This window comes from Haliotis rufescens, unplaced genomic scaffold (assembly GCF_023055435.1).
Source record: "Haliotis rufescens isolate VD_foot unplaced genomic scaffold, xgHalRufe1.0.p SCAF_7, whole genome shotgun sequence".
In the NCBI taxonomy this organism is placed as follows: domain Eukaryota; kingdom Metazoa; phylum Mollusca; class Gastropoda; order Lepetellida; family Haliotidae; genus Haliotis; species Haliotis rufescens.
Window position 1 is genome coordinate 14,699,467 of NW_025964361.1, and position 26,774 is coordinate 14,726,240.

Sequence of the window (26,774 nt, forward strand, 5' to 3'; positions counted from 1 at the left end):
GAACACTAGCCTGCGCACACAAGTATGAAGTAAGACAACTGTTTCACATTGTTTAATGTATAGACTTAGACATCGGTTAAAATGTAATTCAAGAAGGTATTTTTGCATTGTTCTATGCGGCAGTCAGACGTGTTCGACCTATTTCAACCCCCTGTAAATAATGGAGGTTGGACCAAGCAACCCTGTGATTAATATTATGAACAATGCCCCATGCCGTCGGGGTGCGATGGTACACAATAAAATAAATTACCGAGTCTGTACACCCGATCCAATTAGTTGCCTAGTAACAAGCATAGGTGACCTAGGAATTCCAAAGCGGACATGGTACATGGACATGGGTTGTACATGATTTATGTTCACACATTGAATGGGTAATAAAATTACCAACATGAAAATTCTTAACACATTGCTAGCGAAATACTTACACTTTTAAATCGATATCCTGGTATTTCTTTATGATGCAATAATTTCATAGAAAGCAATAGCTTTAACATGAATAACACGATATCTCAAGAGAAACATATAGGTAATGTACGATATGCGAAAGTGAATTACATGTTTTCCATGTACATCCACATCAGCATACGTCTTGATCCATTGCACTGTGTAATGTTCAAATCGATTAAAGCGACACCCCCCCCCCCCCCCCCCCCCCCCACCACGAAACACCATTATCATTCAGAATATGACCTTCGTGAAGCTCTGTGCCATCTTATAAATGTTTTAGACATGCCAATATCTTAACAACATGAGAACAATACGTGTACAGAAGGAACTCAGTCAGTTCATTGGTTTGTGAAGAGGTTAGTTGAAATGGGGTTTAACGTCGCGTCCAAGATTTTCCCACTGAAATAGCGACGTGCATGTGCACGTGCGTGTGTGTGCGAAGTTGCTTGTACTAGTCCGGACTAAGGCCGATTTTATAGTGCCAAACCACGGAAATACTATGCCGCAGTTTCACACGAAAATAAACACTTAGACACAGTATACTAACTCCGAGACGAACTTCCTTGTCTTACCCTTTAATGTCTTGCGCCAGGCAGGGAAACAACAAGTAAGATCTTGTAACGTCTTTTGGTATCGAATCCCCGACCTTCCGCTTCCGGGTGGGTTTCACTCTACCACTAAACCACGCGGGCGGTCAACACATTGGAGAACACACCTGGTAGTAGCATGTGTTTATCACCCTAGCCCAAGACGGGTTAACATATACAATGTACTTTGGTACATACGTGATTCTCTTTTCGTCTTGAGAGGAACATAAAATGACTCTGTTGAGAAATTTCTATATAATGTTCCGCCTGAATTTCTCTTCCTGGTACTATATATGGCGGTCGTCGTGTGCATGATCAGACTGTGACACGTAGCCATTCACTCTGTCAGTGAGCTGATATATCATGAAGAGGGTTTTGCAAAACGGATGACAGGAGTACAGTACGTAGTGTGATTAATCCAGCTTTACAGTAAGCTTTTGAAATGTCCCCATGTGTTGTGAGATTCTTTACAGTCCTGATACTGCATAGCGTGTCATCTGAACTCCCCAAAAATGGGTAAGTTCATCTATTTGTTTTTATGTCTACCAGTAATAAACCTTTGAATCATGTCCGTTGCATTGTACGGATTATACTTCATTTCTATACATGTAGATGCTTATAAATATAATAATATTGCTCTAAATATAGTCTTGGATACAAGCTAAAGCGTAACATGTACGGTACAAGACAACATAAGACATGAAATGTTCTAAGGGATAATGGACACGGGTGTCCAGTCGCCTGAGGCGTCCGAAATAAGCTGTGTACAGTTGCCTCCATTACGTTGCCTGTGTCGAGGTTTTGAATCCAACATCCGCGCTTCTTTTGCGTCTATGTTTGCGTGTGGGTTGGTCCAGAGTGATAAATGTCTAAGATATGTATCATGTTGGGCTGTCTTCACACACCAATTTGAAATATGTTCAAGCAGATTTAAACAAATTCATGATCACTCATTGAACACTGTGAGAATAGTGTGGCATGTATGATGATTCTGTTACAAGATTACTATCTGTTACATTGACTGGTGCTTTCTTCCTTCAGATCTTCAATGACAAATGTGGAGGTTTGGGTTTAATACAATTGTAACCATGTTTAACGCGTCCGTGTGAATGGGGTCAAGGCACAAAGCACAAAGTGGTTGAACTGGATTATTTGCGTTCAATCCATGTATGACTTTATCATTCGACAATTTGTATACTAGCATTATATGAGGGACACCGTTGATTTACGTGATACTTTTTCTGTCAACAAGGTTAACATTATCTGAAATATGTCTGCTGGGATGCGTACCCTGATCTCTTATCGTTATTTAGGAATCATTCAACTGCAACATGTATGCAGCACAATCGTATGGAGTACAATTGACAATTATAAACTCAACGGATATATGTCTGTCATATATGCAATTCATTCTCCTTTTACTTCAACCCGACGTTAAACCCCATTTCAACCTCAGAACCTTTAGTAAAAATTGATATTGAAGATAAACATGCGTACATCAGGTTAAGTGTATAGTTGTTGTACCGACATTATTTCTCCCTTTTCACATTCAGGGTGAACGTCAGAGAAGTGCTGACCTACAGAAAGGAGCGTCGTTTTTTTCCCGTATATGGTCATTGGACGGAAAAACGACGTTATTTGGACGCTTTCAAACCATCGTTTTTCCATCCAAATAACGTCGTTATTTGACATCGGAATTTACTGGGAAAAATCGATATCATCAAACTCCTCACTTTCTTGATTGACATTGTCAATCAAGCAACAGCGTCTACCGGTATTCCTACTTCTCAGATTTCATTGGTCAGTTCTCGCGTGCTAGATTACACTCCCGAGTTTGACGCTGTACCCGAAGCGCTTAGCAGAAGTACTGAAATCAATCGTTCTGCGCATGCGGATTGCTTGATGCCTTGTCCAAATTGGATGCGCGATTTCGCGTATTGTTTCCACTATGTCACCACTATTTGACAATGATTCATAAACACAGTCTCGTGATAAGTTCGGAATCGTACAATGTCGCTTTAATTTATGGCACGTACTTGATGGGCACGCATTTCCCATTAACTAATACAATGATAACGGTAATAATTTTAGTCAAAATAATTAGGAAAGCGCAAGGCTCAGGAACGTCTGAGTATAGGAAAAGGATTTATACTTTCGAAAGTTATATAATCGTCAAATACGCCAACGAATATCAACCGTCTTTTAAAACTTATTTTTGTAGAAGGTGATCGTGGTGTATATTGCCAGATATTATATGCATATACATTTTTTCCGATATTGCTTATTTTAATGTTTATTAATAGTTTTAAGGTTCCACTTTCTCATTTGTACATGACACTTAAGCAGTGTCCTGTTACTGTAAACAGATTAGTTTCAAATTCCAAACTGGTGATGTCTATTCAGACTAATGCTTAGTAGAAACAAGTAACTCCATTTAAATTGAAGAGGAGCCCCAGTTTTATGGGAGATTCCGAGATGAACCTATTCTATGGATATCTAAGCTGCCACCCAAACCGATCCAAACGGGACCCGAAAGCTTAGTGTATGCTATATAGTCACATGGAAGTGCACCAGAATTATACATTGTATTCTTAAAAGGAGAGTTGTTGAATTTAATTATCAAATGTTGCCTATGCACTAATCTGGACGTACTCCTCATTGTTCTATTTATGTCATCCTATATATACTAGTTTATCAGATATACATTAACGCATGTTGCCGTTCTAAAGTCATACTCTCATATTCCCTTATATTGTTCATAATATCAAAGTTTAATCAACAATATCAAGAGCAGCAATTTAAACTACTGAAACACCCAAACACAAGGTTGTTATTTAGGCGCTAGTGCATCGTAAAAACTGTATCGTGACGTCTTCGGGATTACAATTTCTTGCAACATTTATACTACGAGATAGTAAGCCTAACGCTTACTCACCGGTGGAACGCAGACAATATCGCTTATACAGATATCACGTATTTGAATGTTAATACTAAAGAAAAACACACATTATTTTTGCAGTGACGATATAACACTTATACACGTTTATTGGTGACTTTCATCAGTTTTCCTATTCATTTTAATACCTTTGTTTTCACATATACAAGTGGCAATACCCGATCCGACAAGCCTGTCATACATACTTATGGGGCAGTTTTCAATCTTGTACTGACTTACTCTGATGTTCCTGAGCGAAGCTTATTGGCTTGGGTGTTATACCCCGTTTTTTTCTGGTAATCCTGTTATTACTTCAATTTTATCTAATAACACCCTGTTCTCTGGATCACGGCTCCGTGACTATCCATAACAATTAAGGTGAACATTCAGATGAAGTACATGAATGAGTTTGTTTTGACGCCACAGCCAGTCAAAGAGCAATGCTGTGCGGTTTGATTACACACTTCTACCAGGGCGAACATCGAGAATCTTTATTTTCTGCCTCAAGAGAATCATAGTTCATATGCTAATCAATCTACGAAAACCATCCCGCTCAAGATGACCTTACTTGTTGTTAAGTCCATCATCTATCCCCCCACTCTCACCCCCCACCTTGGTGAACAAGTGAAATCGTATGATATTTGGCTATTTTAGGTCGCTATGTCTTTTGGGATTACCCAATAAAGTCAATTCATGGTAACACGGTTGTGAGTGAGTGAGTGAGTATGGTTTTACGCCGCTTTTGGCGATATTCCAGCAATATCACGGCAATATCACACCAGAAATGGGCTTCACACATTGTACCCATGTCGGGAATCGAACCCGGGTCTTCGGCGTGATGAGCGAACGCTTTAACCACGAGGCTACCCGACCGCCCCTACACGGTTGTGAAGAAGCTTACAACTTTATAACACTTATTTATCTCCATATCCAACAGAGCTACTCGTACTCACATAAAGTTGTAGTTATTATGTCACTGTTTTATTTCTTGAAAAATATATTACGTGTTCATCAATAAACATTCAATTTCCGATACAAGTAAATGAATAAGTGTGTTTTATGCCACAATCAGTCAAAGATTAAAGTTGTACGGTTTGATGACATACAATCTACCAGGAACCACATCATGTTCACCCGATCCCCATTTAAGTCTCCTCTGTGTGGATATTCCTGCCGAAAAGGCCCCATGTACCTGGGAATTTCATTAATACATTCATGAGCGGCATTCTCTACCTTGAGAATATCATATCATAGTTAACATGTATATCCAACTCGAACTACCATCCCGCTCAAGATGAATGTTTTATGTAATATATCCAACAGACCCACATTTACACACACACACACAAACACAAACACACACACACACACGTGCATGCACATCGCTATAAAAGTGCAATAATCGTGGACGCGACGTTAAACCCCATTTCACCTCGCCTCACTGTGCAATTTGTAATTGCGACCACCATGTTCGAATCGTCTCAGTGATCGAAAAATTGGGAAGTAATTGTAACGTGTGTAAACTGCCGGACAAAAGTAAGTATACACCCATGTTTGATGGTGGTTAAAAATGAAACAAACAAGAAATGGAGATATATTTGTTTCGGGTATCTTAGCCGATACAACATGCATCATATCAATTAGTGTCTCACAACAGGTGACGTGCACATGACGTCTTAAGGAGCACGGGGGTCGCAAATTCACAGTACACAGGAGTGATATTAGAATGGAAGGCATTTTCTTTTGCCCGGGTGTGTATATATATCCTGGGAATATAATTTCAAACAGTTTGAGAATTGGTGTCGTTCTTTTTTGTTTTTACTGTTCTAATATATTTGATACTGTACAGCAGTAATGAATAGTTTCCTAGACAGAAAGCATGATTTATGAAACGGTTTCTGGTAGTTCGTAACAATCTACCTCGTGTCTGCAATCCGACTGACTATCCCCTCTCCCTGGTAAGTTACATCATGTCAAGAGATCTTTGTGTGTCAAGGACGTGAGAAAATCAGCTGATGCCCGATGCTGAAAAACCGTGTTCACAGCCGACCGACTTGGTATTTTTCTGCACTGACAGAAACTGGATATACTGACACACAGCTATTATGGATATTTAAATACCCCCTGATCAAATAGGCGCCCTTCGTTAATCTCTGTGTGGAGTACCGTATATACCTCTGATAACGATACAGGTGGCGATGCTGATGGTGATGATGATAATGATGGTGACGACGATGATGATGGTGATGGTGATAGTGATGATATGCTAATATCCTTGCATTTTACAGTGGTGATAAACATCATCTGTGATTGCAAACTTTAACATTTGAAAAATGAAAACAAATATGGTTGATCATATGATCAAGGCCGCTGGCGTTGCCTAGTGGTAAAGGCGTTCGCTCCTAGTGCCGATAGTCCATTATCGGTTTTCTGCATATCATAGGCACAATGTGGGAATCCTGCGCCTTGATATTGCCGGAATTTTGCTAAGGCGGCGTAAAATCCGACTCACTCACAAACTCTCATAAATCACTGTGCCATTGCTAACCAGGTTTCTGCAGATGGCACCGGAGTATGTCAAGATTCAACTCTCGGTTGGTCTTCTTCCATTATATCTCACTATGTGGTGCTACTGGCCTCACTAGGTCGTTCATTCATCCACAGGGCTGTGTACACGAATGGCGGCACTTTCTTAACGCGGTTGTCAAGTAGGGATTTATGCCACGGGAAGTTGACCTCAACCGATTCCAGCAGCCCTGCTTTTATCTGATCCATTGAACTAAGTTTGTGGCTCTGTGACAACACGTACAAAAGAAAGTCTTTGTGCAGGAGGAATACGGCCCTCCCTCAGTCCAGAATCATGAGTTATACTTTGCCTAGCACAATAAGTTGTGAATACGTAGCCTTGCTGTGGCCAAACATTTTGTAACAACTTGGAAAACTTTGATATGTAAACAGCACATATAATTCAGTTTTATTTCATCTTAATATATCAGTTGAATCCCACTTGACCTTTGAAGATCCGGTTAGAATAGGTCTTCAGCAACCCATGCTTGCCGTTATAGGTGACTATGCTTGTCGTAAGAGGCGTCTGAAGGGATCGGGTGGTCAGGCTCGCTGACCTGGTTGATGCATGTCATTGTGTCTCAATTGCGTGGATCGATGCTCGTGATATCAATCACTGGATTGTCCTGTCCAGACTCGATTATTTACAGACAACCGTCATATAGCTGGAATATTGCGGCGTGTGGCGTAAAACAAAGAACAACAAAAACAGAAAAAACGGGTCCTACTTATTTTGTGGATACCATAACAATAAAGCAAACCAATAAATCGTTAACTAAATTAAATATAGTCGATAGTCATAATTCCCTCTGTTGGCCCCACGTGAAATGTTCTTCATGAATACTGTAAATTATGAAATTAACGCAATAATAAGTCAGCACATTAATGCGAGTATAGAACCCTGGCCTAAAATGCGTCATGACATTTATGAGAGTAGCCTTGCAAAAATCATTGTAGACTCACAATTTAATAATGTAGTATTGGCTGATAGACGTTCGACCGAATAATATCATTTGATAATTTCAACTGTTCATCTAATTTCCATTAATGTATGTTACATAGATAATATGTTCATGGGTTTCTTCACTGAATGTATAGTGTGGAGGACTACTTCAGTATTATTATGATATTATTGTCTTATTATTCCTTCAGATTATCATAAAGAGTTATTATGTTTTCATATTAAACATAGAGAAAGAGGTATGGATATTGTGGAGATTATTTTTAGCATCGACATTGTTAATATAATTCTTAAAGATATTTTATGTTTTGCTTATTGTCTAATGCCGCACTTAGCAACTTAAGGATATTACAACATACATACATTTAGGTTCAGTTGTATAATTAAATTTGTTTTGTTTTGCAAATGTTACAGAGACCTGATAAAGTGATATAAATATGTATAGTCACTATTCTTAAAAGTAAGCATATGTTAGACAACAAAAGTTCCCGTGACACCAATATTTCAGTGTATTTTTCAAACAAGTAAAGTTTGGTTTTCAATATTGTAGTACATGTATGGAATCAAATCACAAAAACGCAACTGTTACAGAAAAGTATGCATTCTATACAAAAGTTGACTTTTATCCAAGCCAAATGCATTTCACTATCCAAGAATGGGTATAAAAACATGTACGTTAACGGGATTCCATATGCATTGTTTAGCATCGTACTGACAACAACCACTCAGAAAAAAATACGCAATTATTCAACATTACGAAATGCCACGCCTGTCCGAAAATGAGCGTCTGCGTGCCATTGGTATGCTTGAAGCAGGATCGAGTCAACGTGATGTTGCAAGACAATTTAACGTCCACAGAAACACCATTTGGTGTTTATGGCAACGTTCGCAACAGACGAATGCAGTCAGAGAAAATCCTCGGAGTGGCAAGCCATGCGTAACCAATAATCGACCAGACAACTCGATTCGATCAATCGATTCCAGCCAGCAACAGTGACTGCAAGAAGCATCCCTGGCCTTCGACGAATATCTTCACAAACCGTACGTCGCCGCCTCAGATGTGCAGGGATTGTCGCCAGAAGACCAACCAGACGTCCCATTTTGACAGGAAACCACCGTCAAGCACGTCTACAGTGGTGCAGACAGTGTCTACGCTGGACGGCCATGCACTGGGGACAAATTCTATTCACTGACGAGTTTCGTTTTCACCTCAGGCACAGCGATTGACGGATTCGAGTGTACCGACGTCAATCATTGTGTCATGAAATAAGATCGGTTCTGGGGCGGCAGCGTTATGGTGTGGGGTGGGATTACAGCAAGACAGACGACCCGTTTGATAGTGGTAGAGGGAAATCTCAATGGACAGCGCTACCGCGACGAGATTATCGGCCCTGTTGTTCTAACTTTTTTGCGTCGTCATGGCCCAGGAATTACCTTTCAACATGACAACTCATATTTCTCGACTTGTTCAGGATTCTCTTCAACTAAAAAACGTGAATGTCATCCCCTGGCCGGCTCGCTCCCCTGATCTCTCACCAATCGAGCACATGTGGGGTGGAGATGGATCTGCGCCTTCGACGTCAACCACGTGTACCACAGACACTCCAGGAACTTCGAAAATGCTCCAGCAGATATGGACAAATATCCCACAGGACTTTGTGCGACGCCTGGTCCATTCCATGAATCGCAGCCAGAGGTGGACACACACGCTATTGGTTTGTTAATTTACATTTTGGCATGTTCATGTTTGTTAATGAAATCACGCATTTTTTAAGTCAGTATGGCAAATTAAACCATTTGTCTTTTATCTGTTGCAAACCGACATTGTTTCAGATTTGGTAAAGACATAACTTTGCATTAAATCTTATTCTGTGTCACAGGAACTTTTGTTGTTCGGTATATATCATGACACTATTCTTTGTCGATATCAACGATATTTATGTATGCTATTGCTACATGATTGGTTATGACACGGATACGTCATGCTAAAGCAATGCGAAATTGACATTTGATGATATAAGACAGCTACGCGATAAATCGCAAAGAACAAAAAAGAAGGTAGCGACATTTATTTTACGATAAAACATTGTTCGATCATGACGTCATTTATGGAGATTCGAACATGCAGTCGCAACTTGAGGACGTCATAAATTTGACGTTGTTTTGTGAGAAGGAAGTATCTTGTGAGTTGTTCCCAATAGATGTAGCTGGAGAAGGTAGATAAATACAATGCCCGAACAATCGGACCCGAAAGTGACCCGAAAATGACAATCGGTATTGAGAGAAAAGGTACAGATAATCGACGAGAAAATTGTGAGAATAAGACCAAATTCAAACCCTTCTGTTCATTAAATGGATTTATCTGGCATTGCCGCGGTCGGATTCTATTCAGGGAGTCATAATTGTTTAAGTACGGGTGAATACTTTTAAACCGTATACCTTTTCCTAATTTAACACCTTTAAATAGGCTGTACGTAATGTTGATATCACATATAAGAAATATACGAGTCGTGGTCGTTGTTTATCGTGCAATAAACAACACCCACTCGCGGTTTGTTTCTTAATTACATGACCATATACACTGACATTATATCTCATGTTTATCAGTTGACAAAAACGACATAAGCCGTTCCATCATCATAAGAAACCTTTGCCAAAAGTAGCTCCAACTGCACGATTCCGACAACACCAGGAGCATGTGTCATTATTCACCATAAAAAAATGATGACACTGGGTGCTCGCAAAAAGGCGAACTCATCTCGATCCACTTGTGGCACCCGCCATAAACACATGCAAAGGCAAGCCAATTGTTCATCCGAAAAGGCACAAAAACACACGGTACAAGTCAAAATAGAGAATTGCGTCAGACATCATTTTGGTAATTGATACGTCAAACCTGGAAATGCCGTCTCCACGTCAAACACAAAGCCCAAGCCAGGACCCGAATCCTATAAACCCGCCCAATCAACCCCCTGAGCACGAAGCTTGCCGAAATCCAAAGTTATTTTAATTACATACATTATCCCCTAACCTTAAGTAATCTATACTAGTTAGTTCTGAAGTAAATCGTGTTTAGCCGCATTAATCGCCTTATAACATTTATTGCCGATGAACAGAATATGCACACTTTCTGACAGTAATGTGTGATAAATCACGCACCAAACCTATACTCTCGATATACATGGTGCTGTTACTTAAAACACTATTGGGCTAACAAGATACGTATATTAAAGTGCCATGCTTTCCTGATGTGCTATCATTCTAATTTGAAATAATGACATTAATAGTTACCACTCATCCTTAAATATCTTTCAAGGTCGGGTTTATCACAAACATATTTGAATACAACAGCGATACTTACTTATCCTTATACTTAAATGCATTAGGTTTGTCTGTCATACAGACCCCGAAACAAATAGGGACAATACAGCCCAAAGATTTGCAAAATGAAGAAAGTCTCTTGGCTCCTTTTTATTATATTTTATAACTATTGTTTAACAACTGGGTTTTTTCTGTCAAATATGTTCATTTCAGAGATTAGATGTTATCCTAGCATCAGGTCTGTGGTACGTTCACTGCATCAGCGTTGACATAAAAACGATATTTACATACATAAATACATGCAGAGGACATGCTAGCATTTACCTTTTAAGGAAGACGACTTGCTTTATACATAATATGTGGACATATATGTATGGACATTTGCATGAATATAGTAATACCTACTTATAGATAGTGATCGTAGATGATTGTAGAACGTGCATGACGAAAATGGAATGATTATGTGAGTAATCGGGTAAATACCAGCCAACATTTTCGGGTAAATTCAGCCATATTGCGTGATTGGTTTCCAACATACAAGACGGACCATGAAATTATGACTTGAATTTGTATCCAAGGTACTTTTCGCCCCTTAATTACAGGTGTTAATTGGTGTTAATTAACCGGAGGGTAACAGTCGTTACCTCCTCACCTGTACTACGGTAATCCCCTCGTTCTTGGTGCTGACAGACTGGGATGTTACGAGAGGTACAAGGTCAGTACCCGAGGGCCTTGGATGAATTACCGTAGTTCTCCCAATGAGCACAAAGAGTTTCTTTCGTTGATGACTGTTTATTCAATCACTAATGATTGATCAACAACTTCTGGTCACGATGGTTTAAGGACTTTAGCCGCAAAGCTTCAGTCCTGGCCGAAATACTGGAGGTGTAAACTGGTGTTTTTCAGAGTAAGGTCGAGATCGTGGTGCTCAATTGGGATCCTCCAGTCTCCCCGAACCTTGGGTCTCCCCGTCCTTTTTACCCCCAGCTTACGTCAAGGTTTTACCCATTTTTTCCTATTTCATTGGTCAAACACCTTTCCCCCCTTACCTTAGGTCGTTCTTCCCCACTCTTCTCTAATAACCAGGACCTTATTCGGACTTGCTATCATGTAACTTCTTACCCCTTGGAATTCGGACTATTTTCCCCCCCTCAGACCATATATGTCCAAAGTCCCTGACGTTCCCGTACCTCCCAACTCTATTTTTCCTTTTTATCTATTTCTCATCTGTTAATTATATTTCGTTCATGTATAACCCTCGACCTACTGCCCTCGTCCCTGGATCCTCGTGGCCCGGCATGCTCCCGTAGTCTTCAAGTAACCAGAGCTGCCTGTTTTATACATTTACCTATTCCCGACTTACCGACCCCAACTCTCCCTCTTGATCTTTTATAGAATCAGAATGTATCTTAATGCTTATTAATTACTTTAATTACTTGTTAATTATCTAAATGTATATTACACTTTTATGCCTATAATAATGCCTATAATACGACCCCCGTTTTGGCGAAGAGTGTGTCCTCACACTCTAAAGACGTGGAGATCCAGGTTGGCTCCCTTTTTGAATTTGAAATACGTTGGGGATACCATCGTGACCATAAATTGGTTGACCATATACAGTTTTACAACAATAACAAAACTTCAATCAATGTGCAACATTATTATACAATAACAAGTTCAATATCTAACAACAAATTTTTCCATAGCATTCATGCTAATACTAGGACTAATTCTAATTCAATTCTAATACAAATCTATTTTCAAAGGTACTAACAATACTTTTACTATGACATTCGTAAGTAACTACATTGCCGTATATATATTGGCTTAAGGTCTTGATGGCCACCCTGTAGACACGTGGGCCTCCCCTGAACGAGTACTTTTAGTCCCAATTTAGACTTATCTTACTTATTATTAATATTTGCTTCCCTGATGCAACCGAACTGGTACTTAGTAAGTTTTCGGTTGTTTTTAGAATTCCGCTTCCCAGTCCCTGTTGTACGTGTGTCTCGTGACGGGTTCACCGTCCCCGCCATTCCACAGGAACTCATCCCAAAAGGTCGAGCTTTGGGGAGGGTAAAATAGGCGTATTTGTGCCTCCCTTGTTGCCGCAAAGTTCTTTCGTAGAGGTAATACGATACGCCTTGCCACGTCCGTTACCTCCCTCGAGAGTTCCATTGGGGGGGAGGCCCCGCCCAAATACAACCGGACCGGTTGCCGTGGTCGTACTCGTACCGACGTTGGCCTAAAATAATTTATAAACGTTCTCACATCAAATCTATTCAGTGGGTGCTGGGGTGGATCCATGGCTGGATTGTGCGTCAGCAACGGGGGAATTGCGTCCGACACCTCTCCGCAATTTAGTCCGAATGGTACCCGACAAACCGCGCACTGGTCTAAATTAAAATTGAGGTTTAACTCCGGGGGATAACAGTTCTCCCACATCCCTCCGTGCGTCAACGCTTCGGTCACGTGAACCGGAGGGGGAAGGTATAAATCTATAAATCGGCGAGGGTCTTGCGCCCCCTTGTCAGGTGTTACTGTCCGGTAGGATATACCAGACAGTTTCAAGAGCGCGACAGCACATTCCGCATGCTGCACCCGACGACACCATTTACAAAATGTTATCGGTGGGAAGTTAGTCCCCTCATCCGTCAATGGGAATGTTTCATCCATACACAGGGCACAATTTTGGAACACGAGCGGCAATACGAATTTTGTTCCCCGGCATGGGAACCTGGCCCTTGCGAATCTTAAACTTCCCGCCGTATCTGGTGTAATCGGTCTGGACAGTGTATACCCAATCACGGATCTGGGAATGTCCAGCAGCTGCCAGAACAATTCCGCATAAGCTTGCACGTCGGCCCCCATGTCCGTCTGAAGCTGCGTCAGCTGGAAAAGGATTCCCACGTCTAACGTGCGGATTGCTGTCTTGACCCCTAGGTCTACCAGGACTGGTAAATCGTAGTATACGCCGTACATTAAAAGTACGGCCGCCCCTATATCCGTTGTGGAAGACATGTCCTTCGGGGGAGTCTGGGATGCCGCTAGGGTAAGGGCCCGTCCTATGCGTTCGGCCAAATCAGGGGGGGCTGGGTACAAACAATATCGGGGGACTTAACGTAAAGCGCAGGCGTTTATAGGTTTTAAACTTCCCATTAGCGAGATGGGTGGTGCCCCATTGCACACCCAAATTAAAAACGTACCCCGCTATGCATTTAAACACGAGGGAGAGATGGCATAGTTTTCGCCATACTTTCCCTGGGATTAGAACAGGGGAGGTGATGTTCCCAAATTCCTCGTCAAAGGGAGTCACCACGTGTTCAACCCGGTGGTCCTCCATCACGTTATAAAATGACTAAGTACAGATAAATACAAATAGATATACACAAGAGAATAATAGAATGAAAACGTAGATATATTATTTTCCTTCGTGAGATGATTGCTGCTGGCTTATATGTCAATTTTCAATATTGTATGGATTGCAGTTCGGGAGTAACACTCCTGTTGAACTGTATGTCAAACTTAATATTCCTTGGCTGGAGATAATCGCAACTGACTTATCTGTTGATATGTACGATCGTGTGGATTGCAGTTCGGGAGTAACACTCCTATTGAACTGTATGTCGAACTTAATATTCCTTGGCTGGGAATAATCGCAACAGACTTATCTGTTGATATGTACGATCGTGTGGATTGCAGTTCGGGAGTAACACTCCTGTTGAATTGTATGTCAAACTTAATATTCCTTGGCTGGAGATAATCGCAGCTGACTTATCTGTTGATATGTACGATCGTGTGGATTGCAGTTCGGGAGTAACACTCCTATTGAACTGTATGTCGAACTTAATATTCCTTGGCTGGGAATAATCGCAACAGACTTATCTGTTGATATGTACGATCGTGTGGATTGCAGTTCGGGAGTAACACTCCTATTGAACTGTATGTCGAACTTAATATTCCTTGGCTGGAAATAATCGCAACTGACTTATCTGTTGATATGTACGATCGTGTGGATTGCAGTTCGGGAGTAACACTCCTATTGAACTGTATGTCGAACTTAATATTCCTTGGCTGGGAATAATCGCAACTGACTTATCTGTTGATATGTACGATCGTGTGGATTGCAGTTCGGGAGTAACACTCCTATTGAACTGTATGTCAAACTTAATATTCCTTGGCTGGGAATAATCGCAACAGACTTATCTGTTGATATGTACGATCGTGTGGATTGCAGTTCGGGAGTAACACTCCTATTGAACTGTATGTCAAACTTAATATTCCTTGGCTGGGAATAATCGCAACTGACTTATCTGTTGATATGTAAGATCGTACGGATTGCAGTTCGGGAGTAACACTCCTATTGAACGGTATGTCGAACTTAATATTCCTTGGCTGGAAATAATCGCAACTGACTTATCTGTTGATATGTACGATCGTGTGGATTGCAGTTCGGGAGTAACACTCCTATTGAACGGTATGTCGAACTTAATATTCCTTGGCTGGAAATAATCGCAACTGACTTATCTGTTGATATGTACGATCGTGTGGATTGCAGTTCGGGAGTAACACTCCTATTGAACTGTATAGTAGTGACTATAATGCCATACCTAATTGTACCGTAAGAAACACCGATCCCACGTTATAGATACTGGTTATTGGAGACTCACTCACGTCAAGCATGGAGTGACCCCTCATTGTATGCGTTATACGTGTCCATATGTACGTGTGGTGGTGTGTTTGTTGTGTGTCCCTAGGAGTGTGTAATAGAAGTTGTCCTATATGATTAGACTGTGCGGTTGTGTGGTTGGTCAGTACCTCCCGGCTTGTGAGAGAACAGTGATTTGGTGTATGGCAATTCCTATCGTATGAGGCCTTGGAAGACAAGACATTTAAACGTTTAATGCTGGATATAGTCCTCCCCCCGACCTGTTTTTATAGGGGGTGGCTGTTGGCGGGTGACTGTCAGAAGAATTTGAGGGTCCGATAGTAACGGGATAAGTCGTTCTAAATTGTACCAAGTACATAAACAGTAAGTATCTACCTTGGAGGACGTAATACAGCCGTGCAGCCACGTGGCGGGGAACCGTCACTACTACTGGGAGAGGAATTTGGGTATCGGTGAGTGTGTTACTCAGGGACACATTGCTCATGGGCCATTTGATGCGGATCTCTGAAGTGAGACAGTGATGTTTGATCTGGATATTTTCTGGTATATAGTGTGGTTGGGAAAGGGCCAGGACCATAGGTGGGGCGTCTACCTTTAAAAGATTGATCCTAATGTTATCATGTGGCGCTGAGAAACTCAGGCAGAGTGTGGAGGTGGGATTGGTTTGTACCCGGTAGAAATAGATTGCGAGGGAGATGAGCAGTATTATTACGAACAGTAGTATCAGCATTTCTAGATTCCATAGTGGTTTGAATATGGCCGCCACTGACAGTCCGGGTGTAGCGGTTGTCATTGCTGTGGTCGTTGGGGGCGTCCATACCAAGGGATTCTGAGGTATTGATATTCCCGCCGCCGTGGCTAACGCCGCCCTTAAGGTCAGTTGTGCCTGTATCGCCGCTATGCGGCGGTTCGTAAGGACTACTAAGGCGAATAGGACCGCAATACAGGCCCACATCGCGTAAGTGGAATAGGCTACTACGCCGAACCAATCGGTGTCCCCGTCAGTACTCGTCAGTGCATCCAGGTACAAAGGATCGGCCGGGTTAGTGTATATAATTTCGTTGGCCTTGGCTTTGGCGACGGCATGTTTTAAGTTAATACTGAGTTTTGTGTCAGTTTTCATAAGATTAGTAAACGAAGCGTTTGACAATCGAAATGGTGCCGTTTTGTAAGCAACTGGTTCTTTTGCAACTAAGGACGGTAGTCTCTTCAGGATGTCTTGTGTCGAAAAGTAATGACGGAGCAGGGCCACGTTTAACGTGTAATTCACAGCGGATGTGTCTTCTGGTTGTCTGCAACCAGTAAGGCGTGGGGGAAGCATCTTCCCTACTGCTTGGATAGAGCAATAACAGTAGATAGGCGCCAGGCAATAATTACATCCCTGCTGAATTTTTGTTACGTTCGCGCATGTGTAAATTATTTTGGGTATTTTAATGAGGAGTAATTGTCCTGTACCCAATTCATATAATTGTGACTCCGCTCCATCGGGTACTAAGTGGAAGTTGCACAATTCATGTACCAGATCGATATCATTCTGGACGAGTGCAAGCGTACATGTAGGATTTACGAAGCTCCTTTCCGCTGGTAGACTACTACATTGTGTGGATGTTGTGTCTATACACGATTCGTACTCCTCCCTCGTAAACTCTACAAATCGTTTATCTCTTTGTGACACCGCGATGAATCTAGCAAGATTTTTGACTACGGTAGTATCGTTCGAGTCTTCATGTAGTGGAACTGGGATAGCTGTGGTCTGATAAAGGGTAGTGGCTTCCTTAAACGGGGTGATGGGGACTAATAGGGACAGGAAAAGAATATCCCCTTTCCGGGTGACTTTTACATGTGCTTGGGTGTAATATTGACGCGGGTCCTTATGAACGAGGTCAAAGTCGGGATAATGTAAGGCTAACTGAAGTCGAATTCTATTTATTACTACTCTGAGCGTAGATAATGGAATCAAGTCTTGTGGTAGTTGACCTTGTAGGAGTTTTGATGCACTGGTCAGGAGGTCCCGTGCGTGTGCGTTCAGTTCATTGGTAAGGTGCAGCTGTTGTGTGGTTAATGTGAGTAGGGTGGCAAATAATTGTTTGTACCAGTCATTCTCTCGGAGGCTACGTTGTGATGCCAGGACTATTTGGTTGTGATTAAGCGTTACAATTCTCACTAGGTTATCCAGGCGGGAGTTAGTTTTAGTCATGTATGATGCCATGGCGTGCCCCGTGAGGTTAAAGGCTATGTCTCGTAAGTGAACTTCATTTGCTAACAGTCTGACATGATCTGCAATAATCTCTAAATCCCTCTCTGTGGCGACCCCCGCGAGGCCCTTAGCTATTGTACCCAAAAATGGTAATAAGCTGCGTTGTTGGCGCGATTGGCTTCGAGGTTCTTTACTTTCTGGTATGAAATGTTTGATGGTGTCGAGGGTATCCTGTATGTGTTGGGTTGCAGCGTTGTGTATGTCCCGAGTGTAATTCAAGAGTGGTTCCGTTACGTCCTTTGTCTGTAAGCATCGGGCTGGAGTACCCTTAAATGCAGCGACACATCGCGGGAACTTGAATGTGAGATCTGTAGGAAGTGTCTTCGGCAGTGTCAGTGCAAATGTGTGTACCCAAGTTTGGTCGTATGTTTTAAGTCTCCCCAAATTTTTAAACAGGACCCCAAAATGTAATCTCTGGAGATCATTTTCCAGACTAAGTGTCCCTTGTGTACTCCAAACCAGGCTTAGGATGGTGGTCGTCAACAGCCAGAGCAACATCTCGCCTGGGAACAGATAAAGATGACCTTAGTGATAGTATTTGGGGCCCTATTGTGGAATGCAATAACTTCATATCATACACTCTTTTGTTCCCAATGTCCTAATGGACAAGGTATTGTGTGTAAGGTGAAGTTCTTGTCAGTGCATTGCCCGTGTACCCTGGACGTGATTGTGTCGGTGTAAGTGGCTGAATTACTTTACTAAGTCTCATGGTAGCAGGCACTTCCTATTATTTGATACCAGTTTCCCACATGTCACCCACCTCCATTGCGCACTGGTGGTAGGCGACATGTACTTAATCCTGACCCCCTGATATCTATCCTATGATACGCTACATCACTGACTCCACCTAAATAATTATAACCCTGTTGACATTATATCGTCGACAAGAACCAAACTCGTCGGCATTACTTCCTCGACAAGAAACCATCCCATCGGTATTACTTCCTCGACAAGAAACCATCTCGTCGGTATTTCATCCTTGACAAGAAACCCATCTCGTCGGCAGTACGTCCGTGGCAATAAACCATCTCGTCTGCATTACATCCTTGGCAATAAACCAGAACCCATCTCGTCGGTATTACATCCTCGACAAGAAACCCATCTCGTCGGCAGTACGTCCGTGGCAATAAACCATCTCGTCTGCATTACATCCTTGGCAATAAACCAGAAACCATCTCGTCGGTATTACATCCTCGACAAGAAACCATCTCGTCGGCAGTACGTCAGTGGCAATAAACCATCCCGTCTGCATTGCATCCTTGGCAATAAACCAGAAACCATCTCGTCGGTATTACATCCTCGACAAGAAACCATCTCGTCGGCATTATATCCTCGACAAGAAACCATCTCGTCGGCATTATATCCTCGACAAGAAACCAGAACCATCTCGTCGGCATTACATCCTCGACAAGAAACCATCTCGTCGGCATTTCATCCTCGACAAGAACCCATCTCGTCGGTATTTCTTCTTGGTAGTCATTTTCAGCTTATGTTAAGTTCTAAGTGTACCCGCTACCATGCTATGTCTGTGTTTCAATTCCCTTCAATGTTTTTTCCTTGTCTTGATGTGTTTGTGTCGTGGTGTCTCAGGTGTCTTCTAAACTCTTTTATTTAAGCTGTCCCTATAGTGTATGAGTCTTTGTTGGATACTGAGTTCGGGGTTGTTGGTTGTGTTGTTGTCTGACGTGTTTTCATATTCCATGTGCGGCCAGCGTGGAAGTTCTCTGTCAACATGTCAGGGAGTATTGTGTGAGGAACCCAACGGCTCCGAGTCTCCCCCGCGTACTTAACTTTGTAGTGTCGGACCCTTCCCATTCGTTTGGATTGGAGTATTTTCTCCACGACCGGCTCATCCTTGGATAGGTCGTGGCATGGGGGTGCTCCAGTTGTTTGGGTAGTTTCTTGGATTTTCCGTTGTAGGATGGACAGTGGTACATCGTCTTCTGGATCCCATTCCTCCTCATCAGAGTCGGTGTTGGTGGGATCAGGGTCCTGTGTGCCAATGTGATCTGGCAATACCACATCCGTCGGCCGGTTTTCAGGTCCAAGGTATGGTTTCAGTCGGTTTGCATGCACTGGAGCCCGTAGGGGTCTGTGTGTTCCACAACGACGTAGAAGGTAGTTTGGGGTTTCGTACGCGAATACAATGTAGAATGGTCCTGTGTATGCTCGTTGGAGCTTCCTTGACACATGGGGTAACAGGTTGCCTTTCTTGAGCCACACTTTTTGTCCTACGGTAAAGGTCGGCACTTGTGCTTTGAGATCATATCTTGCTTTGTAGGCTTCCTGTGCGGCCTTGACATTGGTCTGTGCGATATTCCGTGCCATTTCTAAATTGTCCAGCAATTGACGGAGGTCAGTCCTGATTTTGTATGGCAGGTCCGCGGGAATAGGTTGAAGGATGTTATCAATAGGAAGTCGTGGTTCCCTGCCATACACCATGAAGTATGGGGAATAACCCGTGGAGTTTATTGCCGGACTGAGCCGATATCCCGCCATAATGCTAGGGAGTAAGTGGGGCCATGCGTCTCTGGCATCTTCACAGTAGACCCTGATGGCTTGAGATATCACACTATTCATGCGTTCCACAGCTGCATTTGTTGCGGGATGGAATGGTGACGTCCTTAGCCGTTTGACTTCAAGGAGTTTGCACAGCTCCGAGAGGATTCGTGAAATAAACTCCCCCCCATTGTCTGTTAGCAATGCTCTTGGGGTAGAGTGCCTGGTGATGATGCCATCGTAAAAAGCTGTGGCTACTTCCTTGGCTTTCTTGGATCTGAGAGGAAAAGCTTCAGGCCAACGAGAGGCCGAGTCAACACAGACTAAGACATACTGGTACCCTTCGCTGGTGGTTGTAAATTTCCCAAGGAGGTCGATAGACCATCGGTCAAATACATCCACTATTTCCAGTGGTTTCAGTGGTGCCGGATGGTAGTGGAAGTCCCGTTTAGCTGTTTGACAAGGTACACACGTAGCGATCCACATTTTGACGAAGCTGTACATACCCTTCCAATAATACTTCAAGCGGATGGCTGCATAACAACGGTCTACCCCTGGGTGTGCTGCCAGAAGATGGTCATGGAAGGCCCGAACAATGTCTTGTCTGAGGGGCTTGGGTATGCAGATTTGGCGATAAGTCCGCATAGGTAGCTCCGTGCGATCCCTTGGCGTATAGAAATGTACCAGTAGGCCATCGTCGAGCTCATAATCCGCAGCTTCTAGGATGATTTTTCTGGCTGCCTTGTCTCCATCTGGCAGTGTCCCATCAGTTAGGTAGTTCATGACATCTCTGAAGATGGGGTCTGCATTTTGTAGCCCTTTAAGGTGATCAGGTGATATTCCTTCCAGGTACTTTAATTTTTCCATGTTCCCGGGAGCCTCCGTAGCTACCGCCTGGCTACACGTTGTGTCAGCCGCGTCTGGGGTGTTAATGATTGTATCAATTCCCAACAGCTCTTCTTGTTCGTCATCTTCCCGGCTAGGGTAGGGGCGTCGACTGAGTGCATCTGCATTCCCGTTCTTGGGGCCTGGCACATAGGTAATGTGTAAATCGTACTGCGACAGTAGTATGCTCCAACGACCCAGGCGTCCCGTCGCATCCTTGATTGTGTTTAAGTATTGGAGAGCTGCATGGTCTGTGATCACTGTGCAGCGGCTATCCGCCAAAAAGGGGTGGAAATGTTTGAGGCCCAGGACAATAGCAAGGCACTCCTTTTCTGTGATGGAATATTTCTTTTGAGTTGGAGACAGGCTCTTTCCTGCGAATGATATGGGGTGTTCCTTGCCGTCAGCATTCTTTTGTGATAACACGAAACCCACACACTGTTCTGATGCATCGCATGCCAGAATGAATGGTCTAGAGAAGTCCGGGTATGCTAATACCGGCGCAGAAGTCAGTGCTGTCTTCAAAGTTGTAAAAGCCTTTTCTGCGGCTGCAGTCCAAGTGTACGAGATGTCCTTGCGTAGTAAGAAGTGCAGAGGTTCGACAATGTTGGCGTACCCCTTGATGAATTTCCTATAATATCCTGCTAGTCCCAAAAAGGACCGGAGGGCTTTGGTGTTAGTAGGTTGTGGATAGTTCACCACACTGTTTACCTTGGCTGGATCCATTGCCACACCATCCTTAGATATGACATGACCCAAATAGTGGATGGTAGAAAGGGCAAAGTGACATTTGGTAGGTTTAAGTTTCAATTTCGCCATCCTGAGTTTGTTAAAAACTGCCTCCAAATGGTCTAAGTGCTCTTCGAATGTTTTGGAATAAATCAAAAGGTCGTCCAAATAACTTAGGACCGATTTCCATGACATCGAGGAGAACAAGGACGAGATAATAAATGAGAAGCAGCTTGGGGCGTTGACCAGCCCGAAGGGCATGACTTTGAACTGATATGCCCCCTCCCCTTGCACAATAAATGCGGTTTTCATTTTACTGTTCTCGGCCATCGGCACTTGGTGATATCCCGCCATCAAATCCAAGCTCGTGTAATAGCTGGCTTGGCTTGTCCCAAGAGACATCAACGATTGGTCAATATTCACTAATGGCCAATGCTCGACCGATGTGATTCGGTTAAGCCGGCGAAAATCGACACAAAATCTTGTCGTCGAGTCCTTCTTTTTGACCAGTAAGACAGGGGCCGCCCATGGTGAGAATGATGGCTCGATGATGTCATGATCCAGCATTTGTTGTACATGTTTACTAATTTCTTCCCGTTGATTTGGATTGACAGGGTAGGGTCGTTGGCGTAAGGGTAGGTGGGACCCGGTATCGATGTGGCATTCAAAGAGGTGGGTGCGTCCCAGTTCCGTAATGTCTTTGGCGAAGACATCGCGATGTCGGCCCAAGAATAGTAGTAAGGTATCCCGTTCTTCATCAGTAAGGTTGTCCTGAGTTAAATTCAGATCCAGCTCCGCAGCTTGTTTGAAGTATTTGTCCTGAGTTGGCTTATCAAGCTGAAGAAGGTTGTTTAATATGGATGGCGGCTCTCGTTTTGTTGTTGTCATCTTATTTGTGATGATGTCATGGGAGGTGACGTCATTGTTGACAGATGACACCGGCAGTGGGGGTACAACTGATGTGACATCATTGTTGACAAGTGACACCATGTGTGGTGACTGATCATTTGTGTCAACAGGCAGTGGGGGTACAACTGATGTGACATCATTGTTGACAAGTGACACCATGTGTGGTGACTGATCATTTGTGTCAACAGGCAGTGTAGTTACAACTGAGGTGACATCGTTGTTGACAAATGACACCATGTGTGGTGACTGATCATTTGTGTCAACAGGCAGTGGGGGTACAACTGATGTGACATCATTGTTGACAAGTGACACCATGTGTGGTGACTGATCATTTGTGTCAACAGGCAGTGTAGTTACAACTGAGGTGACATCATTGTTGACAAATGACACCATGTATGGTGACTGATCATTTGTGTCAACAGGCAGTGGAGGTACAACTGATGTGACATCATTGTTGACAAGTGACACCATGTGTGGTGACTGATCATTTGTGTCAACAGGCAGTGTAGTTACAACTGAGGTGACATCATTGTTGACAAGTGACACCATGTGTGGTGACTGATCATTTGTGTCAACAGGCAGTGTTGTTACAACTGAGGTGACATCATTGTTGACAAATGACACCATGTATGGTGACTGATCATTTGTGTCAACAGGCAGTGGAGGTACAACTGATGTGACATCATTGTTGACAAGTGACACCATGTGTGGTGACTGAGCATTTGTGTCAACAGGCAGTGTAGGTACAACTGATGTGACATCATTGTTGACAAGTGACACCATGTGTGGTGACTGAGCATTTGTGTCAACAGGTAGTGTAGTTACAACTGAGGTGACATTATTGTTGACAAATGACCCTGATGTGACATCATTGTTGACAAGTGACACCATATGTGGTGACTGATCATTTGTGTCAACAGGCAGTGTAGATACAACTGATGTGACATCATTGTTGACAAGTGACACCATGTGTGGTGACTGAGCATTTGTGTCAACAGGTAGTGTAGTTACAACTGAGGTGACATTATTGTTGACAAATGACCCTGATGTGACATCATTGTTGACAAGTGACACCATGTGTGGTGACTGATCATTTGTGTCAACAGGCAGTTGCAACGTATCTGATGTAACATCCTTATTGACATGTGACGCCCGTGTGCTTTGGCTCTCTGAGTCCGTCATTACCAAGTGAACACCTAAGTCAAAATCCTCCTCCAAAGTTTCAAAGTCTGCTACAACCGTTCCGGTGGGAATGTTTACTGTTGTGCTTTTGGGGTTTAGTACCCGGAAGGGTGCACTCATTTTATCTAAAGATACCAGACAATGGCTACCAACTATAGAATAAATTTGTGCGAGAGTAGTAGAAGGTTTCAGCAATCCAGTGAGTCCATTAGTTCCGGATGTAATTTGTACTGAAAAGCAAGCCTCCGCGTGTGGGGGAATAGACAGTTGACTTTCCGTGCGAGCTGCCAATGTGGGGTAGGGTGTGAGAAAGGGTGTAGCTGTGAGGCCCTTGTGTAAGACTAACTGTCGTTTAGTGAAATCAATTGAAGCTACATGGTCAGTTAGGAAATCCAAGCCCAGTATAACTTCTTGTTGTAACCCTTCCACAACATAAAATGTCTGAGACAGCTTTAAGTGTGCTACTGTGATTGGTAGGGTAACCATTCCTGTTATGGTAAGTGGAGTACCATCTGCCCCAGCTAGCTTAACCCGTGGAGCAAGTTGTAGGTGTTGTGTTTCATTGATGCCTAAACTCTGATAGTGGTGTAAGTTGAGACATGATGATGAAGCCCCGGTGTCTACTAAGGCACGAAATTCCTTGGACTTAATGGTGATGGCAATCATGCTGTTAGCCAGATGTATACTGTTAATCGTCTGGAGGGACGGCACGATAACAGGAGGGGGGGAAGAGGGGCGAGAATCTTTGGTGGATGGTGAGCCGTGTTGGCTCCTTTCATTTAAGACCGGCCCTGCACAAAGGTCATCCCTACCCCCCAAGATGGGTTGACCTATTCTATTTCTACTAGCCCAGTTCACTAGGAGAGGGGAGTCAGGTGGAGTACGGATACCATCTGTTCGGCTTCCCATGTTTGGCGCGGGGGTGTCAGGTAGGTTATTCCGGACTGATTCTTTATCATGATCAGTTCTGGAAGCATTTACTGGTTGAGGAGGGGAGGTGGGTAGGAAACTATCAGGATCTTCATCCTTGGTTTCTGACACTTGATACTCTACGGACTGGTCCACTGACGTTGGAGGGGGAGTAGGAAGGAAACTAACTCTCTTCCGTGGATATGGTTTCAAAACTGAGTACTCTGTGGTGAGGTTAGCCGTTTGTGTGAGGGGTTGGTACTGAGACAGTTTCCCGGGCTGCTGCCGCCAGCCAGATGTGTTGTGAAGTGTAGGGGGGGCAGGAGGTGTCGACCCACGTTCACTGGTGATTACGGAGGGTCCCGGTTCACTGCTTACCTCTAAGCTTATTGGAATGTTAGTATGTTGATATAATTGTGGTTGATAGTCTATGGGGCTATTTTCAAGTTCCTGGCGTCAAACTGGGGGTTGCCTTGTGGTACACCACCGAGCAATGTGTCCTTGTTTGTTACAGCGAAAACACTGTATTAATCGGGCTCTACATTCCCTGGGATGCACATGCATCATACCGCATCCGCGACACGTGTATGCACGGTTGGTTGTTATTGGATTTCGTTGGGGGGTAAGACCCTCCGGTTTATACTGATAGTTTCCCTGAGGTAAGTACCGGTCGTTACGACTGGTGGGTGACCGCGCCTGGGCATATGGATAATTTTGTGACTGATAAGGCCTTTGCCGAGTAGGTGTTGCCATGTTTTCTGTGTAGTTTGGTGGTACCTGTGGTGTCTGGTGTTGCAAGTATTGGCTTAGATCTACCACATTTACTGGTTGTGTTGTATTTTGCCGGGAGTTGGTGGTAAGCTCATCTACCTGTTCACTTAACAAATGGATAGCGTGCATGACTCGTGAGTCGTTTTCCTGACAGTCAGTTGCATCAGCGATTTCTGCGCTCTGTACTACTTCAGCAAGGGTAGAATGTGGCCTAGTGAGCACAAATCTTTTGACACTTTGGCATGCATTTCTAAGAACGAGATCCCTGATAAAATCGTCACTGTTTCTGCCAATAATAGCTGCCTGATGCCTGACTGCTTGTAAAAAGTCAGCGAATGGTTCAGCCTGTTTTTGTTTCCTATCAATGAGTTCGTTAGCTCTTCTTAACATAACTATTGAGTTGGGAGCATAACGTTGTAAGAATGACTTCCCCAGGCTCTGCCAGGAGCAATTATCCCTAGCTAACGTCCCTTCAAACCAGTGTGAGGCTTGTGCTGTTAGGTATAATGGCAACAGTTCCCGCTTTTCCTCCTCTGTGTACCCATGTACCTTACAGTAGCGTTCATATTTCTTTAACCATCCCTCTGCTTTTAAGGGATCATGCCCATCGTACGGTTGCATCGGCACCGCGGACAGTGAAACAGCCCTTGTGATCGTATGAGTGGGGTTCCCTGTCCCTGACGAATTTGAATTGTTGCTATACGGGGGAGCCAGTGCATTTGTCTGATATGCTGGGGGGGCAGGACAGCTGGGAACATTTACCGTGCGCGTGGTGGGAGTAGTGAATATATCTGTCTGTAACAGCTGAGAGTCTGTTACAGGCGTGTTAAAGGGTGTCCAGTCGAATGGTAGAGGGGGGTGGTCCGAGGTTGTGTTACTGGGGGCTGAGATAGGGGTGTCTATTGACGTTACGGTTGTTGTTGTGCTAGTCATGGTTGTAGTGCTCTCTGGTTCATCGGGGCATGTTTTATTACTAGCACATGGTGATGAAAACAATGCTGACCAGGCTGGCCTAGAAGTAGGGACTGGTGTTAGGCACTGCTGATTTACTGGCTTAACTGATATGGGTTTATCACTAGCTTGGGGAGTAAGTGGCATGCTTAATTCAAGGATCTCGCTCTTTTACAATAGTTACATGAATAATTATG

General features: G+C 43.3%; 1 protein-coding gene across 1 annotated transcript in view; it reads left to right on the forward strand.

Annotated features, from left to right (window-relative positions):
• Positions 1–1,430: 1,430 nt before the first annotated feature.
• LOC124141843 overlaps positions 1,431–26,774 on the forward strand; it is a 73,088-nt gene continuing 47,744 nt past the window's right edge. Inside the window, exon 1 of the mRNA XM_046509995.2 lies at positions 1,431–1,550. Within this exon, the coding sequence (XP_046365951.2) occupies positions 1,477–1,550 (74 nt within the window). The 5' untranslated portion in view covers positions 1,431–1,476. The remainder of the gene's footprint in view (positions 1,551–26,774) is intronic.